Here is a 27,022-nt window from a genome sequence, read left to right on the forward strand (position 1 = left end):
GCGCTTTGAGGGTTTCATACCTGCGCTCCGTTGGGGGGTTTTCGAGGAGGCTGACGATCCGAGAGGCGGTAGAGCTGTCGAGTGCAGAGACCACGTAAAGTTACTTGGTCTGATCCGCATCGATGTTCCTCAGGGCGAACTGGGCCTCGACCTGAATAAACCACGAGGGCGCTTGCTGCTCCCAGAACTGCGGTAGCTTGAGCGAAACGACGTTTGCTTCCATGCTCTGTTCTTGTTTTGTGAAAACGTTCACAAAAACGGGGTCACCAATGCAGGAATTAATGAATTCCTACGAATAACGGAGATCGACACAAGAGAACAATCAAACAGGTCTTTACTCAACAGAGATGCCACGAGGACTGACTGGGCAGTCCCGTGGTTTGCGACATGACGTCATCGCGTTTTCCCACGCTCTTAAAGGGGCCACGCCCCGTACATGCAAACTCTATATACAAAACACAGTAATGCCTAACACAATGGTACAGGTTTAGGCTGGTGTTAGAACACCGTTAAAGAGAATTATATACAGTTAGCCAGAGTCATTCAATGGTTCTGCCACAGTCCTGACTTCCTCTGAGTTCTGTTCTACTGGCTTTTGGCTATACAGCTCACTTGGCGTTGTTGATTGCTGTGCTACTTTGATTGGACATGTTGAGCATCGAGCCTCCTAAAACTCCTCAATCTATTTCAATTTCACTCTTTGCTGTTTCAACACCATTCATACAGTACTTGTTCACTTATATATTTTTCCCAACTCATTTGGAGTTCCTGAGCTGTCTCCTCTGAATCAACTGTCCCTCTGTGTTTTGTACCAGCTGCTTGTTTGACCAGTTTGCTTGACTCCACACCAACTCCAGATTAGTGATGTGATGTACAAGAAGCGGCCCTGGTGTTGCAAGTGCCATTTTGCGGTGGGAGGTGAATTCCCATTATAAGAAAGAAAGCACCTTGTCATTATCATATTGCTGTTTGTGGGAGCTTGCTGTGTGCAAATTGGCTGCCGTCTTTTCTACATTACAAAAGCGTCTACAATTTGAAAGTATTTCATTGGCTGCAAAGCGCCTTAGGACGTCCTGAGATCGTGCAAGGCGTTATATAAATGCAAGTCTTTCATCTTACTGCTCCTTAAGGGTCTGAATGATTCCTTATGCTGTGATGACCAGATACAGGCAGATCAGAGGCCAAGAACTCAGCAAGCTTCCCCCCCTCCCGTACAGAATAGTCGCAAATCCAGATCAGTGAAAGGCGACCTTCCTACTCTAGATATTTGCGACAAGTGATGTGAGCACTGACAGCTATAATAAGTTTCAATGCTGCGCCCATTTACGCTGATGAATCTACTGAATTGATGAAGGATTCTACACCAGAACAATTTAGAGGCCGCAGTATCGCTTTGAATGGAAGCCACTCTTCCCCACCCGAGCCTCCTGACCTCACCACACAGGCTGAACTCCGACTGGGAAGCCAATCCAGTACTTTCCTTCCAAGAGCATCAAAACCGATCTCAGAAGTGGTGTCTTTTTCTCAACATCACTTTGCAGCCATCACCATGGATACATCCAGTCGTACATGAACCACCTCTCTCCAGGAAATTCACTTCAACTTGACTGTTGCGCACCATGTGAGTTGCTCTGAGCCAGCTGCCCGTGATGAAATGAAGAGACTGTAGCCAAAGAAACGGCTCTTGATCAGCGGAAGCGACGGATTGCAGATGTTTTTCTGAATTTGTTTCTTTTTCCCCCTCTCTGTCGCTGCTGAGGAGAAGCCTGACCTCTGTAGCTCTCACCTTGGCTTTATTCCAGAACTCTGGAAAAAAAAATGCAGCGGCCACCCGCAGAGGAAGCCGTTCCATCAGAATGGAAGCTCAGCTCTGGGGCCCGGGCAATTTCAGTTCATTCATGTCAATGAATGTGAGGCCGCAGTATCGCTTTGAATGGAAGCCACTCTTCCCCACCAGAGCCTCGTGACCTCACCATATGGACTGCCCCGTGTTATTGGTGGGAGATGATCTAGAGTCTGAAGGGATCACCAATTAAATTAAGATGTAATTCTCCCAAAACTTTCTGAACTGAAATTTATTAAACAATTTAAGTCAGGTCTGTACTGCCCCCTAGAGTTCCTGTCTCCTTTAACATTACACACTGACCCCTAGAGTTACTGGCGTGAATTTTAACCCCCAAAAATGGGTGGGGCATATGTTAAAATTTTTAAAATCTCAAACCTGACCCCAACCCACTTACTTCTGGGTTTAACGAAGGCGGGACAAGTGGCGAGCAGCCAACCCACTCCCAGAATGTGAGTTGGCAATTTACATATTTTAATGAGACTGGCAGCCTCTGATATAACCTGCTTTGCAGATTTAACAGTGGCCGGCCAGGCCTTGGAAAACCTGGCAGCTGAAGGGAGGCGAGGACAGATTCGGGGAGAAGGAAAGTGCCTTTACAGCACTGCTTGTGGGCCAGGAAGAGCAGAAGTGCTTCCTCACAGCCCCGAAGCTACACCCCATGAGGCCCCTCAAGCTTCCCCCTGCATACAAAGATCCCCGGGGTTAGGGATCGGACCTACCTGAACCTGCGACCTGCTCCAGAGTCCTCCCCAGCCAACTGCAAGCCAAGCCTGTCAATCAGGCTAACTTCTGGGTGGGGAACCTAACGAGGAGAAAAGACACACGCTGTGGAGTTAAATCTCCATGGCATGCGGGGAAACCTGGATTTCCAGGTTTCCCATCCAAATGTCCACCCCACCCCCTTACCCCTGCCTATGCAACCCGCCCCGTTAATATCCAGGCTGCATCTCCTTTAACATCGCACACTTTCTTCGACAGCGCCTCTCAAACCTGCGACCTCTACCACCTAGAAAGACAAGGGCAGCAAGCGTGTGGTAACACCACAAGTTCCCCTCCAAATCACACCCCATTCTGACTTGGAAATATAGTGCTGTTCCTTCATTGTCGCTGGGTCAAAATCCTGGAACTCCCTCCCTAACAGCACTGTGGGAGTACCTTCACCACACGGACTGCAGCGGTTCAAGAAGGCGGCTCACCACCACCTTCTCAATGGCAATTAGAGATGGGCAATAAATGCCAGTGACACCCACATCCCATGAACGAATTATAAAAAACACTGACCCCTAGAGTTACTGTCTCCTTTAACACTCACATTAGAGGTACTGGACTGATGTTACTTCTTATTACCCGTGTTTGGTTAAGATTCGGGATGCTGAAACCAATAAAATGGTGCTGTACGGCTTACCATCGCTAAACTGCCCCCAAAAAGTTGTATGAAAATTCTCCTGAGAACCCGCCAACCTGCAGCACTGCCCACCCAGACTTGCCCTGCCACATGTTAACATGGGTCGGTGGGCTTTGCCAAGGGCTCCCTTCAGTTTTTGCAATTTCTGCCCCAAACCCCACTCCAAATACATGGCAGTATGAGCAGCACAGTGACATTTCTGGGCGGATACTGCAGTGAGGAGGCCATCTTGGCTTTCCTGACTGTAGCTTCCCAATGTTTGGCCTACACAGTAATCGTTAGTTGGTTCTTGCTCTGGAACATCTATGAAGACTTTTCCTGACAAGTTTTGTGAGTTCTTGAGGGACTCCATTTGTGAACTGGGGCAATGGATTTCCCAATGGGAATGTCTCTATTGCTGTATAGTTCTCACCATTAAACCATCCCCGCTTAGCGCGGGCAGCTGCTTATATTGGGTAAATGGTGCTAACCATTCGCCATCACCATAGGAGTCAATTACAAATGCATCGCTAATAACTTATTCAGCGCGCTGCCTCTTTCGGGCAGTTCAACAAGTACTTACCCTGCATTTAAAAAGCTCTGTTGATTTCAGCCAAAGTTGGGTCTTCAAGTAGATTCAATCAGCTGTTCACACCTGGTTAAAGTGTGATTACCACAAAAACAACTTGCATTTATATTGCGCCTTTAACACCAACATGCCTGTTATATACGGTGGGGACTGTGCTATGAAGGGGAGGAGAAAGAAGATATAGAAGAATCTAGTTTGGAGGCTCTTGTAGTAAGGCATAATAAAAGACATCTGTTTTCACTACATCAATACTCAGTCCACAAGGTTTACAAATCTAGAAGGCCTTAATTTAGATATTTCTGCCCAACAGCATCTCAGAAGGCTATGCTTCCTCCTGGTGGCTGATGGGAAGTTATGCCAGCTGTTGGCTGAAGTCCTGTAGTCCTCTTCTATATTGCAATAAAAGAGACCAGTGTCTTGACTTTTCTTTGCCACTGAATCTTTCCAGGCAGCCTCAGATGACTTTTGTCACATTAGACAGGTAGCAGCCGCCATTGTCGCTGATGCTCTAGACACACAGGTGGATCCTCCCTGTTTATTACCTTCTGTGTGAATTTGCAAGACAAAGAGGGAGAGCAATCCGATTCTTCAGTTCATTATCCAGCTATTTAGTACAAGGAATATTCTGGAGGAATTTGAAATCAGTAAGGAGGAGGGGCTTGATTGGTTAAGACTCAACACTAAGAAATTTCCTGGGCCAAGCAACATTTGCCTTGGACACTGAAGGAATCCAGTGAGGATATTTTGTGGTGAATTTGCTGCGGTCATGAGTTGTACTAAGGAGTGGAGCTGAGGGGTACTTGCAGAGAGATAGCTTAAGAAGCAATTCTGGTTTATGGAGTGATGGCCTCGTCCTTGGAGGATGTTACCAATAAAGTTGATAATGTAACCCCCTTTGAAGGTACGCTGAGGTTTTCTGCTCACCTCCCCCTTTCTCCAGGAAGCTAAACATGATTTTTCTTCCCACCAGGTGAATAATAACGGGATCATATCGTTCCTGAAGGAAGTTTCCCAGTTCACTCCAGTAGCATTTCCGATCTCTAATGACCGGCGAGTGGTGGCGGCGTTCTGGGCGGATGTGGACAACAGGCGGGCTGGCGACGTCTTCTACAGGGAGACTAAAGACCCAGCCATTCTTCAGAGTGCGACCGACGACATCAGGCGCTACTTTCCGGAACTTGAGGAATTCTCCACCCAGTGGGCACTCGTGGCAACTTGGTACAGAGTGACGTTCTTTGGAGGAAGCTCGTTTACACCGGTAGGGTTGATCTATCGATCCTTTGATGGCATGCTCGCTTTGAATTCTCCGTTCACTAGCTGTAGTGTGAGGTCGGTCACACAGTCCGCTTCAAACCAACAGCTTGGCTAATCTTACGTGAATCACCATGCCTCACCGAGTGCCAGCAGCTTGTCTGTGTGTGGGGGTGCCTGACATTCACAACCAAGCACTTTTCAACAGTGTTGGGAGCCAGTGGGATATTGGCGTGTTGTTAGGACCCTGTGCAGTATTGGTGTGGTGTGGGACCCTGTGTGATATCAGCATGTGGTGCGGGACCCTGTGTGATATCAGCATGTGGTGCGGGACCCTGTGTGATATCAGCGTGTGGTGTGGGGCCCTGTGTGATATCGGTGTGTGGTGTGGGACCCTGTGTGATATCAGCATGTGGTGCGGGACCCTGTGTGATATCAGCGTGTGGTGTGGGGCCCTGTGTGATATCGGTGTGTGGTGTGGGACCCTGTGTGATATCGGCGTGTGGTGTGGGACCCTGTGGGTTTTCAGCGTGTGGTACGGGACTCTGTGGGATATCAGTGTGTGGTGTGGGACCCTGTGTGTATCGGCGTGTGGTGTGGGACTCTATTCGATGTCGGCGTGTGGTTTGGGACTCTCTGGGATATCAGCGTGTGGTGTGAGACCCTGTGTGACATCAGCGTGTGGTGTGGGACTCTGTGGGATATTGGCATGTGGTGCAGGACTCTGTGGGATATCGGCTTGTAGTATGGGATTCAGTGTGATATCAGCTTGTGGTGTGGGACCCTGTGTGATATCAGCATGTGGTGTGGGAGTCTGTGGGATATCAGCGTGTGGTGCGGAAGCCTGTGTGCTATTGGTGTGTGGTGCAGGAGCCTGTGTGCTATTGGTGTGTGGTTTGAGACCCTGTGTGATATCGGCGTGAGCTGTGGGACGCAGTGTAATATCAACGTGTGGTGTAGAACTCTGTGGGATATTGGCCTGTGGTGTGGGACCCTGTGTGATATCGGCGTGTGGTGTGGAACCCTGTGTGATATCGACGTGAGCTGTGGGACGCAGTGTGAAATCAGCGTGTGGTGTGGAACTCTGTGGGATATCGGCCTGTGGTGTGGGACACTGTGATATGTCGGGGAACATGGGGTCTGATGAAAGGGAGGAACTGAAAGAAACCAGTATTTGTAGGGAAATGGTGTTAGGGAAATTGATGGGATTGAAGGCCGATAAATCCCCAGGGCCTGATAATCTACATCCCATGGGTACTTAAGGAAGTGGCCCTAGAAATAGTAGATGCATTGCTGATCATCTTCCAACATTCGATGGAATCTGGAACAGTACCCATGGATTGGAGGGTAGCTAATGTTACCCTACTATTCAAAAAAGGTGGTAGAGAGAAAACGGGGAATTACAGACCGGTAAGCCTGACATCGGTAGTGGGGAAAATGCTAGAATCTATTATAAAAGATGTAATAGCAGAGCATTTGGAAAACAGTGACAGAATCGGAAAAGTCAACATGGATTCACAAAAGGTAAATCGTGCTTGACTAACCTACCACAAAAGGTAAATCGTGCTTGACTAACCTACTGGAATTTTTTGAGGATGCAACTGGTAAAATAGATAAGGGAGAACCAGTGGATATGGTGTATTTGGACTTTCAGAAGGCTTTCGATAAGGTCCCGAGATTAGCGTGTAAAGTTAAGGCACATGGGATTGGGGCAAGGTATTGACTTGGATAGAGAACTGGTTGGCAGACAGAAAGCAAAGAGTTGGAATAAACGGGTCTTTTTCCGAGTGGCAGGCAGTGACTAGTGGGGTACCGCAGGGATTGGTCCTTGGACACCAGCTATTCACAATACATATTAATGATCTAGACAAGGGAACTAGATGTAATATCTCCAAATTTGCAGACGACACAAAGCTGGGTGGGCGTGTGTGCTGTGAGGAGGATGCCGAGAAACTCCAGGATGATTTGGATAGGTTGGGTGATTGGGCAAAAGCATGGCAGATGCAATATAACGTGGCTAAATGTGAGGTTATTCACTTTGGTGCAAAAACAGGAAGGCAGGTTATTATCTGAATGGCAACAGATTGGGAGAAGGGGAAGTGCAACGAGACCTGGGTGTCCTTGTGCACCAGTAACTGAAGGTAAGCATGCAGGTGCAGCAGGCGTTTAAGAAGGCAAATGGTATGTTGGCCTTCGTAGCGAGAGGGTTTGAGTACAGGAACAAGGATGTCTTGCTGCAGTTGTACAGGGCCTTGGTGAGACCACATCTTGAGTATTGTGTGCAGTTTTAGTCGCCTTATCTGAGGAAGGATGTTCTTGCCATGGAAGGAGTTCAGCGAAGGTTCACCAGGCTGATACCTGGGATGGCAGGAATGATGTATGAGGAGAGATTGGGACGATTGGGCTTGTACTCGCTGGAGTTTAGAAGAATGAGAGGGGATCTCATTGAAACTTATAAAATTCTGACAGGACTGGACAGACTAGATGCTGGAAGGATGTGCCCGACGTTCGGGGAGTCCAGAACCAGGGGACACAGTCTAAGGATAAGGGGTAAGCCATTTAGGACAGAAATGAGGAGGAATTTCTTCACCCAGAGAGTGGTGAACCTGTGGAATTCTCTACCACAGAAGGCAGTGGAGGCCAATTCATTAAATATATTCAAGAAGGAGTTGGATATATTTCTTATGGCTAAAGGGATCAAGGAATATGGGGAGAAGGCAGGGACCGGGTACTGAATTTGGCTGATCAGCCATGATCGCATTGAATGGCGGAGCAGGCTCGAGGGGCCGAATGGCCTACTCCTGCTCCTATCTTCTATGTTTTTATCAGCATGTGGTGTGGGATTCGGTGTGGTGCAGGACTCTGTGGGATACTGTTGTGTGTTGCGGGACTCTGTGGGATATCAACGTGCGGTGCGTGACTCTATTTGATAGTGGCGTGTGGTGCGGGACTCTGTGGGATATCGGTGTGTGGAGTGGGACTCTGTGGGATACCAGCGTGTGGTGTGTGACCCTGTGTGATATCAGTGTGTGGTGTGGGACTCTCTGGGATATCGGCTTGTGGTGTGGGACTCTGTGGGATATCTGGGTGTGGTGAGGGACTCTGTGGGATATCAGCTTGTGGTGTGGGACCTTGTGTGCTATTGGCGTGTGGTGTGAGACCCTGTATGATATCGGCTTGTGGTGTGGGACTCTATGGGATATTGCCGTGTGTTGCGAGTCTCTATGGGATATCAGCGTGTGGTGTGGGACTCTATTCGATATTGGCTGTGGTGTGGGATACTGTGTGATATCGGCATGTGGTGTGGGACTCTGTGGGATATCGGCGTGTGGTGTGGGACTCTGATAACAACATGTGGTGTGGGACCCTGTGGGATATCAGCTTGTGGTGTGGGACTCTGTGGGATATCGGCGTGTGGTGTGGGACTCTGATAACAACATGTGGTGTGGGACCCTGTGGGATATCAGCTTGTGGTGTGGGGCTCTATGAGATATTGCCGTGTGTTGCGAGTCTCTATGGGATATCAGCGTGTGGTGTGGGACTCTGTTCGATATTGGCTGTGGTGTGGGACACTGTGTGATATCGGCATGTGGTGTGGGACCCTGTGGGATATCAGTGTGTGGTGTGGGACGCGGTGTGATATAAGCGTGTGGTTTGGGACCATGTGTGATATCAGCGTGTGCTGTGGGATGCAGTGTGATATCAGCGTGTGGTGTGGGACCCTGTGGGATACCGGCTTGTGGTGTGGGACCCTTTGTGCTATTGCCGTGTGGTGTGGGACCCTGTGTGATATCGGCTTGTGGTGTGGGACTCTATGGGATATCAGCGTGTGGTGTGGGACTCTATTCGATATTGGCTGTGGTGTGGGACACTGTGTGATATCGGCATGTGGTGTGGGACCCTGTGGGATATCAGCGTGTGGTGTGGGACGCGGTGTGATATAAGCGTGTGGTGTGGGACTCAGTGTGCTATTGGTGTGTGGTTTGCGACCATGTGTGATATCAGCATGTGCTGTGGGATGCAGTGTGATATTGGCGTGTGGTTTGGGACCCTGTGGGATATCTGGGTGTGGTGTGGGACCCTGTGTGATATCGGCATGTGTTGCATGACCCTGTGTGATAGCGTGTGGTGCAGGACCCTGTGTGATTTCAGCGTGCGGTGCGGGACTCTGTAGGATATCGGCATGTGGTGTGGGACCCTGTGTGATATCAGCGTGTGGTTCAGGACTCTGTGGGATTTCAGCGTGTGTTGCGGGACCCTGTGTGATATCTGCGTGTGCTGTGGGCACCTGTGGGATATCGTCATGTGGTGTGGGACCCTGTGTGATATCGGCATGGGGTGTGGGACCCTGTGTGATATCGTCATGTGGTGTGGGACCCTGTGTGATATCGTCATGTGGTGTGGGACCCTGTGTGATATCGGCATGTGGTGTGGGACCCTGTGTGATATCGGCATGGGGTGTGGGACCATGTGCGATATTGGCGTGTAGTGAGGGTCTCTTTGGGATATCAGCATGTGGTGTGGGACCCTGTGTGATATCTGCGTGTGGTGTGGGATTCTGCATGATATCAATGTGTGGTGCGGGACCTTGTGTGCTATTGGCGTGTGGTTTGGGACCCTGTGCGATATCGGGGTGTGGTGCGCGACTCTGTTCGATATTGGCGTGTGGTGCGGTATTCTCTGATATCAGCGTGTGATGAGGGACTCTGTGTGGTGTGGGACCCTGTGAGATTTCAGTGTTCAGTCTGGGACCATGTGGGATATCTGCGTGTAGTCTGGGACCCCGTTTGATATCGGTGTGTGGTGTGGAAACGTGTGTGATATCAGCGTGTGGTGTGGGACCCTGTGTGATATGGGCATGTGGTGTGGGACCCTGTGTGATATCAGCGTGTGGTGCGGGATTCTGTTCGATATTTGGCATGTGGTGCGTATTCTCTGATATCAGCGTGTGGTGTGGGACTCTCTGGGCTATCAGTGTGTGGTATTGCACTCTGTGTGATATTGATGTGTGGTGTGGGACCCTGTGAGCTTTCACTGTTTAGTCTGGGACCATGTCGCATATCCACGTGTAGTCTGGGACTCTGGGATATCGACGTATGCTGTGGGCACCTGTGTGATATCGGCATGTGGTGTGGGACCCTGTGTGACATCGATGTGTGGTGTAGGACCCTGTGCGATATTGGCATGTGGTGAGGGACTCTGTGGGGTATCGGCGTGTGGTGCAGGACCCTGTGTGAAATCGGCGTGTGGTGCGGGATTCTGTGTGATATCGGCGTGTGGTGTGGTACCCTGTGTGATATCGGCGTGTGGTGTTGGACTCTGTGGGATATCAGCGTGTGGTGTGGTAATATGTGGGATATCGTCGTGTGGTGTGGGACCCTGTGTGATATCGGCGTGTGGTGCGGGTCCCTGTGTGATATTGGCGTGTGGTGTGGGACCCTGTGGGATATCGTGGTGTGGTGCAGGAGTCTGTGGGATATCGGCTTGTGGTGTGGGAATCTGTGTGATATCAGCATGTGGTGTGGGACCCTGTGTGATATTGGCGTGTGGTGTGGGACCCTGTGTGATATCAGCGTGTGGTTTGGGACCCTGTGTGATATCAGCGTGTGGTGCGGGACCCTGTGTGATATGGGCATGTGGTGTGGGACTCTGTGTGATATCAGCGTGTGGTGCGGGACTCTGTGTGATATCAGCGTGTGGTGCGGGATTCTGTGTGATATCAGCGTGCGGTGCGGGACTCTGTGTGATATCGGCATTTGGTGTGGGACCCTGTGTGATATCGGCGTGTGTTGTGGGACTCTGTGAAATCAGCGTGTGGTGTGGGACGCTATGCGTTATCAGCATGCGGTGTGGTACCCTGTGTGATATCGGTGTGTGGTGTGGGACCCTGTGGGATATCGGGGTGTGGTGCGCGACTCTGTTAGATGTTTGGCGTGTGGTGCGGTATTCTCTGATATCAGCGTGTGGTGTGGGACTCTCTGGGCTATCAGTGTGTGGTGTCGCACTCTGTGGGATATTGATGTGTGGTGTGGGACCCTGTGAGATTTCAGTGTTCAGTCTGTGACCATGTCGCATATCCGCGTGTAGTCTGGGACTCTGTGGGATATCGGCGTGTGCTGTGGGCACCTGTGTGATATCGGCATGTGGTGTGGGACCCTGTGTGATAACGGCGTGTGGTGTAGGACCCTGTGCGATATTGGCGTGTGGTGAGGGACTCTGTGGGATATCAGCATGTGGTGTGGGACCCTGTGTGATATCGACGTGTGGTGTGGGACACTGTGTGATATGTCGGGGAACATGGGGTCTGATGAAAGGGAGGAACTGAAAGAAACCAGTATTTGTAGGGAAATGGTGTTAGGGAAATTGATGGGATTGAAGGCCGATAAATCCCCAGGGCCTGATAATCTACATCCCATGGGTACTTAAGGAAGTGGCCCTAGAAATAGTAGATGCATTGCTGATCATCTTCCAACATTCGATGGAATCTGGAACAGTACCCATGGATTGGAGGGTAGCTAATGTTACCCTACTATTCAAAAAAGGTGGTAGAGAGAAAACGGGGAATTACAGACCGGTAAGCCTGACATCGGTAGTGGGGAAAATGCTAGAATCTATTATAAAAGATGTAATAGCAGAGCATTTGGAAAACAGTGACAGAATCGGAAAAGTCAACATGGATTCACAAAAGGTAAATCGTGCTTGACTAACCTACTGGAATTTTTTGAGGATGTAACTGGTAAAATAGATAAGGGAGAACCAGTGGATATGGTGTATTTGGACTTTCAGAAGGCTTTCGATAAGGTCCCGAGATTAGCGTGTAAAGTTAAGGCACATGGGATTGGGGGCAAGGTATTGACTTGGATAGAGAACTGGTTGGCAGACAGAAAGCAAAGAGTTGGAATAAACGGGTCTTTTTCCGAGTGGCAGGCAGTGACTAGTGGGGTACCGCAGGGATTGGTCCTTGGACCCCAGCTATTCACAATACATATTAATGATCTAGACAAGGGAACTAGATGTAATATCTCCAAATTTGCAGACGACACAAAGCTGGGTGGGCGTGTGTGCTGTGAGGAGGATGCCGAGAAACTCTAGGATGATTTGGATAGGTTGGGTGATTGGGCAAAAGCATGGCAGATGCAATATAACATGGATAAATGTGAGGTTATTCACTTTGGTGGCAAAAACAGGAAGGCAGATTATTATCTGAATGGCAACAGATTGGGAGAAGGGGAAGTGCAACGAGACCTGGGTGTCCTTGTGCACCAGTAACTGAAGGTAAGCATGCAGGTGCAGCAGGCGGTTAAGAAGGCAAATGGTATGTGTTAAGTCCGTGAATGATTGAGACACGGACTAGCAGGAGTGAAAACAAACAGGTCTTTACTGGTGGAAGGCAATAACGAAACTAACAAACAGAGGCTCTCTAGCGCCTTTTATACAGGGGTGGTCACTGCCGGTACTGCAGTCTGAGACCAGTTATTCTCTTAAAGGTACATACACAACAATTCCTCCCCTTTTAGATAAACCGTACATAACATTCATTTAACAACTAAATGATAACGAATTACAATCACAATTACTGTTACTAGATACAGTGGTTAAGTTTAAGCAATTATAAGTTCAGTCTTTGAGGAGGCTTCCTGATTCTGTCTGGATAATGCCTCTTTGGGGTAACAGGTTCTTCTGGCAATGTTGAGTCGGAATCAATGTCGTTGTTTGGTTCATCTGCTTCCAATATTACCGGTTCTGCGGTAGCTGCAATTGGAACGTCGATTTCATTACCAGGTGTATCAGATCGTGGTGTGGAGTTGACGTTTTCCAGTGACTCTAGAATCTGGTCAGCATGGCGTCTTACAATGCTCTCCCCAACATCCACGGTATACATGAGAGGTCCTTGTCGTGTACAAATCGTTCCTGGCTGCCATTTCTCAGTGCGGTAGTCCCGGGCCAAAACTGGTTGACCTATCTTAAAACTCCTGGTCAGCCTTTCATGCATATTCTGAAACTGCCTGTTCTCCACATCTCTTCGGACGTTTGGCTTAACCAAATCCAAGCGGCATCGTAGTCTTCGATTGAAGAACATCATGGCTGGAGTTTGGTTGGTAACCGCATGTGTCGCATTCCGGTAGGCAAACAAGAAGTTGTCCACCTTGTATTGTAGGGGTATATCTTCATTACACATTGCCTTGATAGCCTTCTTGAATGTTTGGACAAACCTCTCGGCCAATCCATTAGTGGCTGGATGATATGGGGCAGATGTGTAATGCTTAACACCATTGTTCTTTAAGAACCTCCGGAACTCTTCAGACACAAACTGTGGTCCATTGTCAGAGCAAATCTGTTCAGGCAGCCCATTCCTGGCGAATATGGTTCGTAAAACTGTGGTAGTTTTTTCCGTGGTGGTTGAGGACATTTTTATTACCTCTGGCCACTCTAAATGTGCATCCACCGCAATTAAAAACATCAAGTCCATGAAGGGACCAGCAAAATCAATGTGCACCCTTTGCCATGGAGATGAGGGCCACTCCCATGGATGCAGAGGAGCTTGTGGTGGGGCGTTTTGGACCTTCTGGCATCCTGCACAGCTCTTGGTCATCTCTTCGATTTCTCTATCGATTCCCGGCCACCACACAAACGCTCTGGCTAAGTTCTTCATTTTTACCCCACCCAGATGACCCTCATGAAGCTCATTGAGCACTCTATCCGTCAACTTAGGTGGAATTACTACTCTGGATCCACACATCAAGGTTCCTCTGCACACTGACAGCTGTTCTCTTCTCGGCGAGAATGCTGGCAGCAGTGGTTCGCCATGTGCTGGCCATCCCTTCACCGTTAAATCATAGACCCGTGATAGTGTTGGGTCATTCCGTGTTTCCTTTTCTATGTTTGCATTCGTCACAGGGAGACATTCGACTATGGTCGAGTGGAATAACTCCATTGGATCCACTGCAAGGTCTTCTTCTTCCACCGTCGGCAACGGTAGATGTGACAATCCATCAGCATTTCCATGCTGTTTAGTTCCTTTGTACTCGATGTCATATTGGTGTGCCCCTAGGAAAAGGGACCATCTCTGCAGCCGTTGTGCTGTCATTATCGGTACGCCCTTCTGAGGGTTGAAAATGGAGACAAGAGGTTGATGATCAGTTAGTAGAGTAAATTTTTGACCGTGCTGGTAGTGATTAAACTTCTTCACCCCCCACACTAGGCTGAGGGCCTCTCTGTCAATCTGAGCGTAGTTACGCTCGGCAGAAGTTAACGAGCGTGACGCAAAAGCTATCGGCCTCTCCAAATCATCAAGGAATTTATGTGACAGTACCGCCCCAATGCCGTAGGGAGACGCATCACACGCCAGCCTGATTGGCAGTGCTGGGTTGTAGTGAGCCAATACTTCCTTTGAAGTGATTAAGTCCTTACTCTTCTGAAAAGCACGTTTACAATCATCGCTCCATTTCCATGCTACCCCCGTTCGTAGCAGGGCGTTCAGTGGGTGCAGAATTGTCGACAAATTCGGCAAAAACTTATAGTAATTCACCAACCCGAGGAATGACCTCAGTTGCGACACATTTTCAGGCGCTGGGGCCTTAACAACCGCTTCAATTTTGTCAGGGGACTTATGTAACCCCTCTTCATCAATCATGTGGTCACAATACGATATCTGTTTCTTAAAAAATTCGCACTTGGGGCGGTTGGCTCGCAGCCCATGTTCCCGTAGTCTGGTGAGCACCTGTTCTAGGTTGTTAAGGTGTTCACTGTCATCTTCACCTGTTACAAGGATGTCATCCAAGTAACACTGAGTCCCCGGAATCCCTTGCAGGACTTGTTCCATCGCTCTTTGCCATATTGCCAGAGCCGATGCTACTCCGAATACCAATCGATGATACTGGTAAAGACCTTTGTGAGTGTTTATCGTGAGATACTTCCGAGAGGACTCTTCAACCTCCATCTGCAAATATGCTTGTGCTAGGTCAATTTTTGTAAAACTCTTCCCTCCAGACAGTGAGGCGAAGATGTCTTCTATCCTTGGAAGAGGATATTGCACTGTGTGAAGGACAGGGTTCACCGTCACCTTGAAATCCCCACAGATGCGAATCTTCCTTGGCTCTCCGGACTTATTGCTTAACGTTTTCTTCATGACAGGAACGATGGGTGTCGCCCACTCGCTCCAGTCGACCTTAGACAACACGCCCGCCTTCTCCAGATTCTCCAGCTCTGCCTCGACGGCTGGGCGAATTGCATATGGTACCGGTCTCGCTTTGAAAAACTTGGGAACTGCATTCTCTTCTATTTTTAACGAGGCGGTTACACCTTTAAGCGTGCCCAGTTCTTGTTGAAATACCTCTTTGGCGTTAGCTAAGATTGTTGACAATCGTCCAGGAGTGACGTCTTCATCTTTTTTACTGTCCACCGTCATTGCATGAATGGAATGCCAATCTAAGTTTATCTTCCTGATCCATTCCCGTCCCAATAACGGTGGTCCACCATTTGGCAGTATGTAGAGATACAATTTCCGTATTTTCTTGCCATTGTATTCGACGGGCACCCTTATTTTTCCTCTGGGGTATACTTTTTGCCCCGTATACGTCGGCAAGACGATGGATGTCTCTCTCAAGGGTATGTGTGAAAATAGCCGCTCATAGTCTCGTCGATTCATGACGGTTAGCGCTGATCCTGTATCCAATTCCATTTTAACTTGGGACCCTGCTATCGTGAGAGTGACCCAAATGGTTCGGTGATCCTCTTTTGCGATTACATTGTGAAGTTTGAGACAGCTTAGTCTCCTGTTTCCGGATTCACTATCGCTCATCTGGTCTTCGGAACTACTGTCCGTCATCTTTTGTACTTTCTTGTACGGTTCCTTAGTAGCCTTTTTGTTGTCGCTGGTCTTCTTCCCAGACCTACAAACTCATGCAATGTGTCCAATCTTCCCGCATTGTCTGCATATTTTGTCTTTGGACCAGCAGTCCTTCTGGTCATGGTTAGTTCTGCCGCAGCGATAACATTTTGCAAATCCCCGTGTCATTTCGTGGGTGCCGTATTCCTGTGGTTTTTGTTGAATTTCTGCAGCTCCCCTGGCTGCTGCTTCATACGATACTGCCACGCTGAAAGCCTTATCTAGCGTCAGCTCTTTTTCTGAGAGTAACTTCTTCTGTGTTCCTTCACTCAGGAGTCCACAGATAAATTTGTCCCGTAGGGTATCTGCCAGTCCTGCTCCGAACTGGCAGTGCTTTGATAGCTTGCGCAGTTCCGTAAGATACTCAGCATTGCTCTCATCTTTGTGCTGAGTTCTCCTGTGGAATTTAAATCTTTCTGCTATCAACAGCGGTGCAGGGTTTAAGTGTTCCTGTAGGACAGCAACAATTTCGTTAAAACTCTTCGCCTTCGGTTTGGCTGGAGTAATCAGGTCCCGCAATAGGCCGTACATTCTAGCGCCCATTAAGTTTAGCAATACCGATGCCTTTTTCCCCTCCGCAATCGTTTGCCTCGAAATATACCTCGACTCTTTCCACATACGTGGTCCAGTCCTCTAATGTATTATCAAAAGCAGTGATACAGCCAGTCTTCGACATCTTGCAAATCTGAAATGGCGCCTCCCGCGCTTTGCCTTCTTCCCCGATTTAACAAAATGGCGCCTCCTTCTTCCCCGCTGTTGTTAGCGCTGCTTTCCACGGTTTCTTGCGCGTATTCTTTTTCTTTTATTATTTTCTCGTCGTGGAGCGGACCCTCTGGGACACTTCCCTCCCTCTTCTTAGGTCCGAACGCTGCCCGGCTTCGAAACACCGGCCGCGCCCTGTGTGCTCCACCCTCTCGCTCTCTCTTTGCTTCCCGACTCGCTGCCCGGCCCTGTTGAAAGGCCACCCGATCGAGCTTCAGTCCGCCGCAGCCCAGGAAGGATCAGAGCACTACCTGCCACCAGCCCGATTAGCTGGGAAACCACGGACCGAGGAACCCAGCCTGGCTCTGGAAAGTCGCACCTGCAAGTTTTTAACCCGATGATTGACGGTCGACGCCCGTTTCTCGAGTTTCAATGGACTCTATTTTTTTTTCTTTCTTCTGGCTCCGACCTTCAACAACGTCGTCGGAGCTGCTGCCGAGTTGCAGGTAAGTACGTTTCTTACTCGTCGCCAGTGTTAAGTCCGTGAATGATTGAGACACGGACTAGCAGGAGTGAAAACAACCAGATCTTTACTGGTGGAAGGCAATAACGAAACTAACAAACAGAGGCTCTCTAGTGCCTTTTATACAGGGGTGGCCACTGCCGGTACTGCAGTCTGAGACCAGTTATTCTCTTAAAGGTACATACACAACAGTATATTGACCTTCGTAGCGAGAGGGTTTGAGTACAGGAACAAGGATGTCTTGCTGCAGTTGTACAGGGCCTTGGTGAGACCACATCTTGAGTATTGTGTGCAGTTTTGGTCGCCTTATCTGAGGAAGGATGTTCTTGCCATGGAAGGAGTTCAGCGAAGATTCACCAGGCTGATACCTGGGATGGCAGGAATGATGTATGAGGAGAGATTGGGACGATTGGGCTTGTACTCGCTGGAGTTCAGAAGAATGAGAGGGGATCTCATTGAAACTTATAAAATTCTGACAGGACTGGACAGACTAGATTCAGGAAGGATGTTCCCGATGGTCGGGGAGTCCAGAACCAGGGGTCACAGCCTAAGGATAAAGGGGTAAGCCATTTAGGACAGAAATGAGGAGGAATTTCTTCACCCAGAGATTGGTGAACCTGTGGAATTCTCTACCACAGAAGGCAGTGGAGGCCAATTCATTAAATATATTCAAGAAAGAGTTGGATATATTTCTTATGGCTAAAGGGATCAAGGAATATGGGGAGAAGGCAGGGACCGGGTACTGAATTTGGATGATCAGCCATGATCGCATTGAATGGTGGAACAGGCTCGAGGGGCCGAATGGCCTACTCCTGCTCCTATCTTCTATGTTTTTATCAGCATGTGGTGTGGGATTCGGTGTGGTGCAGGACTCTGTGGGATACTGTTGTGTGTTGCGGGACTCTGTGGGATATCAACGTGCGGTGCGTGACTCTATTTGATAGTGGCGTGTGGTGCGGGACTCTGTGGGATATCGGTGTGTGGAGTGGGACTCTGTGGGATACCAGCGTGTGGTGTGTGACCCTGTGTGATATCAGTGTGTGGTGTGGGACTCTCTGGGATATCGGCTTGTGGTGTGGGACTCTGTGGGATATCAGCGTGTGGTGTGGGACCCTGTGGGATATCTGGGTGTGGTGAGGGACTCTGTGGGATATCAGCTTGTGGTGTGGGACCCTGTGTGCTATTGGCGTGTGGTGTGAGACCCTGTGTGATATCAGCGTGTGGTGTGGGACTCTATTCGATATTGGCTGTGGTGTGGGATACTGTGTGATATCGGCATGTGGTGCGGGACTCTGATAACAACATGTGGTGTGGGACCCTGTGGGATATCAGCTTGTGGTGTGGGGCTCTATGAGATATTGCCGTGTGTTGCGAGTCTCTATGGGATATCAGCTTGTGGTGTGGGGCTCTATGAGATATTGCCGTGTGTTGCGAGTCTCTATGGGATATCAGCGCGTGGTGTGGGACTCTGTTCGATATTGGCTGTGGTGTGGGACACTGTGTGATATCGGCATGTGGTGTGGGACCCTGTGGGATATCAGTGTGTGGTGTGGGACTCTCTGGGATATCAGTGTGTGGTGTGGGACTCTGTGGGATATCAGCGTGTGGTGTGGGACGCGGTGTGCTATTGGCGTGTGGTTTGGGACCATGTGTGATATCAGCGTATGCTGTGGGATGCAGTGTGATATCAGCGTGTGCTGTGGGATGCAGTGTGATATCAGCGTGTGGTGCGGGACCCTGTGGGATATCTGGGTGTGGTGAGGGACTCTGTGGGATACCGGCTTGTGGTGTGGGACCCTGTGTGCTATTGGCGTGTGGTGTGGGACCCTGTGTGCTATTGGCGTGTGGTGTGGGACCCTGTGTGATATCGGCTTGTGGTGTGGGACGCTATGGGATATTGCCGTGTGTTGCGAATCTCTATGGGATATCAGCGTGTGGTGCGGGACTCTCTGTGATATCAGCGTGTGGTGTGGGACTCTATTCGATATTGGCTGTGGTGTGGGACACTGTGTGATATCGGCATGTGGTGTGGGACCCTGTGGGATATCAGCGTGTGGTGTGGGACGCGGTGTGATATAAGCGTGTGGTGTGGGACTCAGTGTGCTATTGGCGTGTGGTTTGGGACCATGTGTGATATCAGCATGTGCTGTGGGATGCAGTGTGATATTGGCGTGAGGTGCGGGACACTGTGTGATATCGGCATGTGGTGTGGGACCCTGTCTGATATCAGCGTGTGGTGTGGGACCCTGTGTGATACCGGCGTGTGGTGCAGGACCCTGTGTGATAGCGTGTGGTTTGGGACCCTGTGTGATTTCAGCGTGCGGTGCGGGACTCTGTAGGATATCGGCTTGTGGTGTGGGACCCTGTGTGATGTCAGCGTGTGGTGTGGGACTCTGTGGGATATCGGCATGTGGTGTGGGACCCTGTGTGATATCAGCGTGTGGTTCAGGACTCTGTGGGATTTCAGCGTGTGTTGCGGGACCCTGTGTGATATCAGCATGTGGTGTGGGACCCTGTGGGATATCGGGGTGTGGTGAGGGACTCTGTGGGATATCGGCGTGTGGTGTGGGACCCTGTGTGATATCGGCATGGGGTGTGGGACCATGTGCGATATTGGCGTGCAGTGAGGGTCTCTTTGGGATATCAGCATGTGGTGTGGGACCCTGTGTGATATCTGCGTGTGGTGTGGGACCTTGTGGGATATTGAGGTGTGGTGCGGGACTCTGTGGGATATCGGGGCGTGGTGCGGTATTCTCTGATATCAGCGTGTGGTGAGGGACTCTGTGATATTGGCGTGTGGTGTGGGACCCTGTGAGATTTCAGTGTTCAGTCTGGGACCATGTGGGATATCCGCGTGTAGTCTGGGACCCTGTGTGATATGGGCATGTGGTGTGGGACCGTGTGTGATATCAGCGTGTGGTGCGGGATTCTGTTCGATATTTGGCATGTGGTGCGTATTCTCTGATATCAGCATGTGGTGTGGGACTCTCTGGGCTATCAGTGTGTGGTGTCGCACTCTGTGTGATATTGATGTGTGGTGTGGGACCCTGTGAGACTTCAGTGTTCAGTCTGGGACCATGTCGCATATCCACGTGTAGTCTGGGACTCTGTGGGATATCGACGTGTGCTGTGGGCACCTGTGTGATATCGGCATGTGGTGTGGGACCCTGTGTGACATCGATGTGTGGTGTAGGACCCTGTGCGATATTGGCGTGTGGTGAGGGACTCTGTGGGGTATCGGCGTGTGGTGCAGGACCCTGTGTGAAATCGGCGTGTGGTGCGGGATTCTGTGTGATAGCAGTGTGTGGTGTGGTACCCTGTGTGATATCGGCGTGTGGTGTTGGACTCTGTGGGATGTCGGCATGTGGTGTGGTACTATGTGGGATATCGTCGTGTGGTGTGGGATCCTGTGTGATATCGGCGTGTGGTGTGGGACCCTGTGTGATATCGGCATGTAGTGTGGGACCCTGTGTGATATCGGCATGTGGTGTGGGACTCTGTGCGATATCAGCATGTGGTGTGGTACCCTGTGTGATATCGGCGTGTGGTGTTGGGCTCTGTGGGATATCGGCGTGTGGTGTGGTACTATGTGGGATATCGGCGTGTGGTGTGGGACCCTGTGTGATATCGGCGTGTGGTTTGGGACTCTGTGGGATATCAGCGTGTGGTTTGGGACCCTGTGTGATATCAGCGTGTGGTGCGGGTCCCTGTGTGATATGGGCATGTGGTGTGGGACCCTGTGGGATATAAGCGTGTGTTGTGGGACTCTGTGAAATCAGCATGTGGTGTGGGACACTACGCGTTATCAACATGTGGTGCGGGACCCTGTGTGATGGTGGTGTTGGACCCTGTGTGATATCAGCATGTGGTGTGGGACCCTGTGCGATATCGGCATGTGGTGTGAGACCCTGTGGGATATCGGGGTGTGGTGCGCGACTCTGTTCGATGTTTGGCGTGTGGTGCGGTTATCTCTGATATCAGCGTGTGGTGTGGGACTCTCTGGGCTATCAGTGTGTGGTGTCGCACTCTGTGGGATATTGATGTGTGGTGTGGGACCCTGTGAGATTTCAGTGTTCAGTCTGGGACCGTGTCGCATATCCGCGTGTAGTCTGGGACTCTGTGGGATATTGGCGTGTGCTGTGGGCACCTGTGTGATATCGGCATGTGGTGTGGGACCCTGTGTGATAACGGTGTGTGGTGTAGGACCCTATGCGATATTGGCGTGTGGTGTGGGACTCTATGCGATATCAGCATGTGGTGTGGTACCCTGTGTGATATCAGCGTGTGGTGCAGGACCCTGTGTGATATCGGCTTGTGGTGTGGGACTCTATGCGATATCAGCATGTGGTGTGGACCCTGTGTGATATCGGCGTGTGGTGTTGGACTCTGTGGGATATCAGCGTGTGGTGTGGTAATATGTGGGATATCGTCGTGTGGTGTGGGATCCTGTGGGATATCGGGGTGTGGTGCGGGACTCTGTGGGATATCGGCATGTGGTGTGGGACCCTGTGTCATATCAGTCTGTGGAGTGGAACCCTGTGTGAAATCGGCATGTGGTGTGGGATTCGGTGTGATATCAGCGTGTGGTGTGGGACCCTGTGGGATATCGGGGTGTGGTGCGAGACTCTGTTCGATATTGGCGTGCGGTGCGGTATTCTCTGATATCGGTGTGTGGTGTCGCACTCTGTGGGATATTGATGTGTGAGATTGGCATGTGGTGTGGGACCCTGTGTGAAATTGGTGTGTGGTGTGGGACCCTGTGAGATTTCAGTGTTCAGTCTGGGACCATGTCGCATATCCGCGTGTAGTCTGGGACTGTGTGGGATATCAGCGTGTGGTGCGGGATGCTGTGTGATATCGGCATGTGGTGTGAGACCCTGTGGGATATCGGGGTGTGGTGCGCGACTCTGTTAGATGTTTGGCGTGTGGTGCGGTTATCTCTGATATCAGCGTGTGGTGTGGGACTCTCTGGGCTATCAGTGTGTGGTGTCGCACTCTGTGGGATATTGATGTGTGGTGTGGGACCCTGTGAGATTTCAGTGTTCAGTCTGGGACCGTGTCGCATATCCGCGTGTAGTCTGGGACTCTGTGGGATATCGGCGTGTGCTGTGGGCACCTGTGTGATATCGGCATGTGGTGTGGGACCCTGTGTGATAACGGTGTGTGGTGTAGGACCCTATGCGATATCAGCATGTGGTGTGGTACCCTGTGTGATATCAGCGTGTGGTGCAGGACCCTGTGTGATATCGGCTTGTGGTGTGGGATTCTATGCGATATCAGCATGTGGTGTGGACCCTGTGTGATATCGGCGTGTGGTGTTGGACTCTGTGGGATATCAGCGTGTGGTGTGGTAATATGTGGGATATCGTCGTGTGGTGTGGGATCCTGTGGGATATCGGGGTGTGGTGCGGGACTCTGTGGGATATCGGCATGTGGTGTGGGACCCTGTGTCATATCAGTCTGTGGAGTGGAACCCTGTGTGAAATCGTCATGTGGTGTGGGATTCGGTGTGATATCAGCGTGTGGTGTGGGACTCTGTGTGATATCAGCATGTGGTGTGGGACCCTGTGGGATAGCGGGGTGTGGTGCGAGACTCTGTTCGATATTGGCGTGCGGTGCGGTATTCTCTGATATCGGTGTGTGGTGTCGCACTCTGTGGGATATTGATGTGTGATATTGGCATGTGGTGTGGGACCCTGTGTGAAATTGGTGTGTGGTGTGGGACCCTGTGAGATTTCAGTGTTCAGTCTGGGACCATGTCGCATATCCGCGTGTAGTCTGGGACTGTGTGGGATATCAGCGTGTGGTGTGGGATGCGGTGTGCTTTTGGCGTGTGGTTTGGGACCATGTGTGATATCAGCGTGTGCTGTGGGATGCAGTGTGATATCAGCGTGTGGTGCGGGACCCTGTGGGATATCTGGGTGTGGTGAGGGACTCTGTGGGATACCGGCTTGTGGTGTGGGACCCTGTGTGCTATTGGCGTGTGGTGTGGGACCCTGTGTGATATCGGCTTGTGGTGTGGGACTCTATGGGATATTGCCGTGTGTTGCGAGTCTCTATGGGATATCAGCGTGTGGTGCGGGACTCTCTGTTATATCAGCGTGTGGTGCGGGACTCTCTGTGATATCAGTGTGTGGTGTGGGACTCTATTCGATATTGGCTGTGGTGTGGGACACTGTGTGATATCGGCATGTGGGGTGGGACCCTGTGGGATATCAGCGTGTGGTGTGGGACGCGGTGTGATATAAGCGTGTGGTGTGGGACCCTGTGTGATATCGGCGTGTGGTGTGGGACCCTGTGTGATATCGGCATGTGGTGCAGGATCCTGTGTGATAGCGTGTGGTTTGGGACCCTGTGTGATTTCAGCGTGCGGTGCGGGACTCTGTAGGATATCGGCTTGTGGTGTGGGACCCTGTGTGATGTCAGCGTGTGTTGTGGGACTCTGTGAAATCAGCGTGTGGTGTGGGACGCTATGCGTTATCAGCATGCGGTGTGGTACCCTGTGTGATATCGGTGTGTGGTGTGGGACCCTGTGGGATATCGGGGTGTGGTGCGCGACTCTGTTAGATGTTTGGCGTGTGGTGTGGTATTCTCTGATATCAGCGTGTGGTGTGGGACTCTCTGGGCTATCAGTGTGTGGTGTCGCACTCTGTGGGATATTGATGTGTGGTGTGGGACCCTGTGAGATTTCAGTGTTCAGTCTGTGACCATGTCGCATATCCACGTGTAGTCTGGGACTCTGTGGGATATCGGCGTGTGCTGTGGGCACCTGTGTGATATCGGCATGTGGTGTGGGACCCTGTGTGACATCGATGTGTGGTGTAGGACCCTGTGCGATATTGGCGTGTGGTGAGGGACTCTGTGGGGTATCGGCGTGTGGTGCAGGACTCTGTGTGAAATCGGCGTGTGGTGCGGGATTCTGTGTGATAGCAGTGTGTGGTGTGGTACCCTGTGTGATATCGGCGTGTGGTGTTGGACTCTGTGGGATGTCGGCATGTGGTGTGGTACTATGTGGGATATCGTCGTGTGGTGTGGGATCCTGTGTGATATCGGCGTGTGGTGTGGGACCCTGTGTGATATCGGCGTGTGGTATGTGACTCTGGTCTCAGCATGTAGTGTGGGACCCTGTGTGATATCAGCATGTGGTGTGGGACTCTATGCGATATCAGCATGTGGTGTGGTACCCTGTGTGATATCGGCGTGTGGTGTTGGACTCTGTGGGATATCGGCGTGTGGTGTGGTACTATGTGGGATATCGTCGTGTGGTGTGGGATCCTGTGTGATATCGGCGTGTGGTGTGGGACCCTGTGTGATATCGGCGTGTGGTATGTGACTCTGGTCTCAGCATGTAGTGTGGGACCCTGTGTGATATCAGCATGTGGTGTGGGACTCTATGCGATATCAGCATGTGGTGTGGTACCCTGTGTGATATCGGCGTGTGGTGTTGGACTCTGTGGGATATCGGCGTGTGGTGTGGTACTATGTGGGATATCGTCGTGTGGTGTGGGACTCTGTGGGATATAAGCGTGTGGTGTGTGTCTCTGTGGGATATTGGCTTTTGATGTGGGACCCTGTGGGATATCGGGGTGTGGTGTGGGACTCTGTGTGATATCAGCGTGTGGTTTGGGCCCCTGTGTGATATGGGCATGTGGTGTGGGACCCTGTGGGATATAAGCGTGTGTTGTGGGACTCTGTGAAATCAGCGTGTGGTGTGGGACACTACGCGTTATCAGCATGTGGTGCGGGACCCTGTGTGATGTTGGTGTGTGGTGTGGGACCCTGTGTGATATCAGCATGTGGTGTGGGACCCTGTGCGATATCGGCATGTGGTGTGAGACCCTGTGGGATATCGGGGTGTGGTGCGCGACTCTGTTTGATGTTTGGCGTGTGGTGCGGTTATCTCTGATATCAGCGTGTGGTGTGGGACTCTCTGGGCTATCAGTGTGTGGTGTCGCACTCTGTGGGATATTGATGTGTGGTGTGGGACCCTGTGAGATTTCAGTGTTCAGTCTGGGACCGTGTCGCATATCCGCGTGTAGTCTGGGACTCTGTGGGATATTGGCGTGTGCTGTGGGCACCTGTGTGATATCGGCATGTGGTGTGGGACCCTGTGTGATAACGGTGTGTGGTGTAGGACCCTATGCGATATTGGCGTGTGGTGTGGGACTCTATGCGATATCAGCATGTGGTGTGGTACCCTGTGTGATATCAGCGTGTGGTGCAGGACCCTGTGTGATATCGGCTTGTGGTGTGGGACTCTATGCGATATCAGCATGTGGTGTGGACCCTGTGTGATATCGGCGTGTGGTGTTGGACTCTGTGGGATATCAGCGTGTGGTGTGGTAATATGTGGGATATCGTCGTGTGGTGTGGGATCCTGTGGGATATCGGGGTGTGGTGCGGGACTCTGTGGGATATCGGCATGTGGTGTGGGACCCTGTGTCATATCAGTCTGTGGAGTGGAACCCTGTGTGAAATCGGCATGTGGTGTGGGATTCGGTGTGATATCAGCGTGTGGTGTGGGACCCTGTGGGATATCGGGGTGTGGTGCGAGACTCTGTTCGATATTGGCGTGCGGTGCGGTATTCTCTGATATCGGTGTGTGGTGTCGCACTCTGTGGGATATTGATGTGTGAGATTGGCATGTGGTGTGGGACCCTGTGTGAAATTGGTGTGTGGTGTGGGACCCTGTGAGATTTCAGTGTTCAGTCTGGGACCATGTCGCATATCCGCGTGTAGTCTGGGACTGTGTGGGATATCAGCGTGTGGTGCGGGATGCTGTGTGATATCGGCATGTGGTGTGAGACCCTGTGGGATATCGGGGTGTGGTGCGCGACTCTGTTAGATGTTTGGCGTGTGGTGCGGTTATCTCTGATATCAGCGTGTGGTGTGGGACTCTCTGGGCTATCAGTGTGTGGTGTCGCACTCTGTGGGATATTGATGTGTGGTGTGGGACCCTGTGAGATTTCAGTGTTCAGTCTGGGACCGTGTCGCATATCCGCGTGTAGTCTGGGACTCTGTGGGATATCGGCGTGTGCTGTGGGCACCTGTGTGATATCGGCATGTGGTGTGGGACCCTGTGTGATAACGGTGTGTGGTGTAGGACCCTATGCGATATCAGTATGTGGTGTGGTACCCTGTGTGATATCAGCGTGTGGTGCAGGACCCTGTGTGATATCGGCTTGTGGTGTGGGATTCTATGCGATATCAGCGTGTGGTGTGGACCCTGTGTGAAATCGTCATGTGGTGTGGGATTCGGTGTGATATCAGCGTGTGGTGTGGGACTCTGTGTGATATCAGCATGTGGTGTGGGACCCTGTGGGATAGCGGGGTGTGGTGCGAGACTCTGTTCGATATTGGCGTGCGGTGCGGTATTCTCTGATATCGGTGTGTGGTGTCGCACTCTGTGGGATATTGATGTGTGATATTGGCATGTGGTGTGGGACCCTGTGTGAAATTGGTGTGTGGTGTGGGACCCTGTGAGATTTCAGTGTTCAGTCTGGGACCATGTCGCATATCCGCGTGTAGTCTGGGACTGTGTGGGATATCAGCGTGTGGTGTGGGATGCGGTGTGCTTTTGGCGTGTGGTTTGGGACCATGTGTGATATCAGCGTGTGCTGTGGGATGCAGTGTGATATCAGCGTGTGGTGCGGGACCCTGTGGGATATCTGGGTGTGGTGAGGGACTCTGTGGGATACCGGCTTGTGGTGTGGGACCCTGTGTGCTATTGGCGTGTGGTGTGGGACCCTGTGTGATATCGGCTTGTGGTGTGGGACTCTATGGGATATTGCCGTGTGTTGCGAGTCTCTATGGGATATCAGCGTGTGGTGCGGGACTCT

The 27,022-nt window shown here is 50.9% G+C and overlaps 1 protein-coding gene across 1 annotated transcript in view; it reads left to right on the forward strand.

Moving 5' to 3' along the window:
* Window positions 1-27,022, forward strand: part of LOC147116047 (sushi, nidogen and EGF-like domain-containing protein 1) — a 234,606-nt gene that overhangs the window by 113,659 nt on the left and 93,925 nt on the right. Inside the window, exon 2 of the mRNA XM_085991998.1 lies at window positions 4,790-5,077. Within this exon, the coding sequence (XP_085848124.1) occupies window positions 4,790-5,077 (288 nt within the window). The remainder of the gene's footprint in view (window positions 1-4,789; window positions 5,078-27,022) is intronic.

The sequence above is a fragment of the Somniosus microcephalus genome, chromosome 6 (assembly GCF_052327205.1).
Source record: "Somniosus microcephalus isolate GS21.2 chromosome 6, FLI_Smic_1.0, whole genome shotgun sequence".
In the NCBI taxonomy this organism is placed as follows: Eukaryota; Metazoa; Chordata; class Chondrichthyes; order Squaliformes; family Somniosidae; genus Somniosus; species Somniosus microcephalus.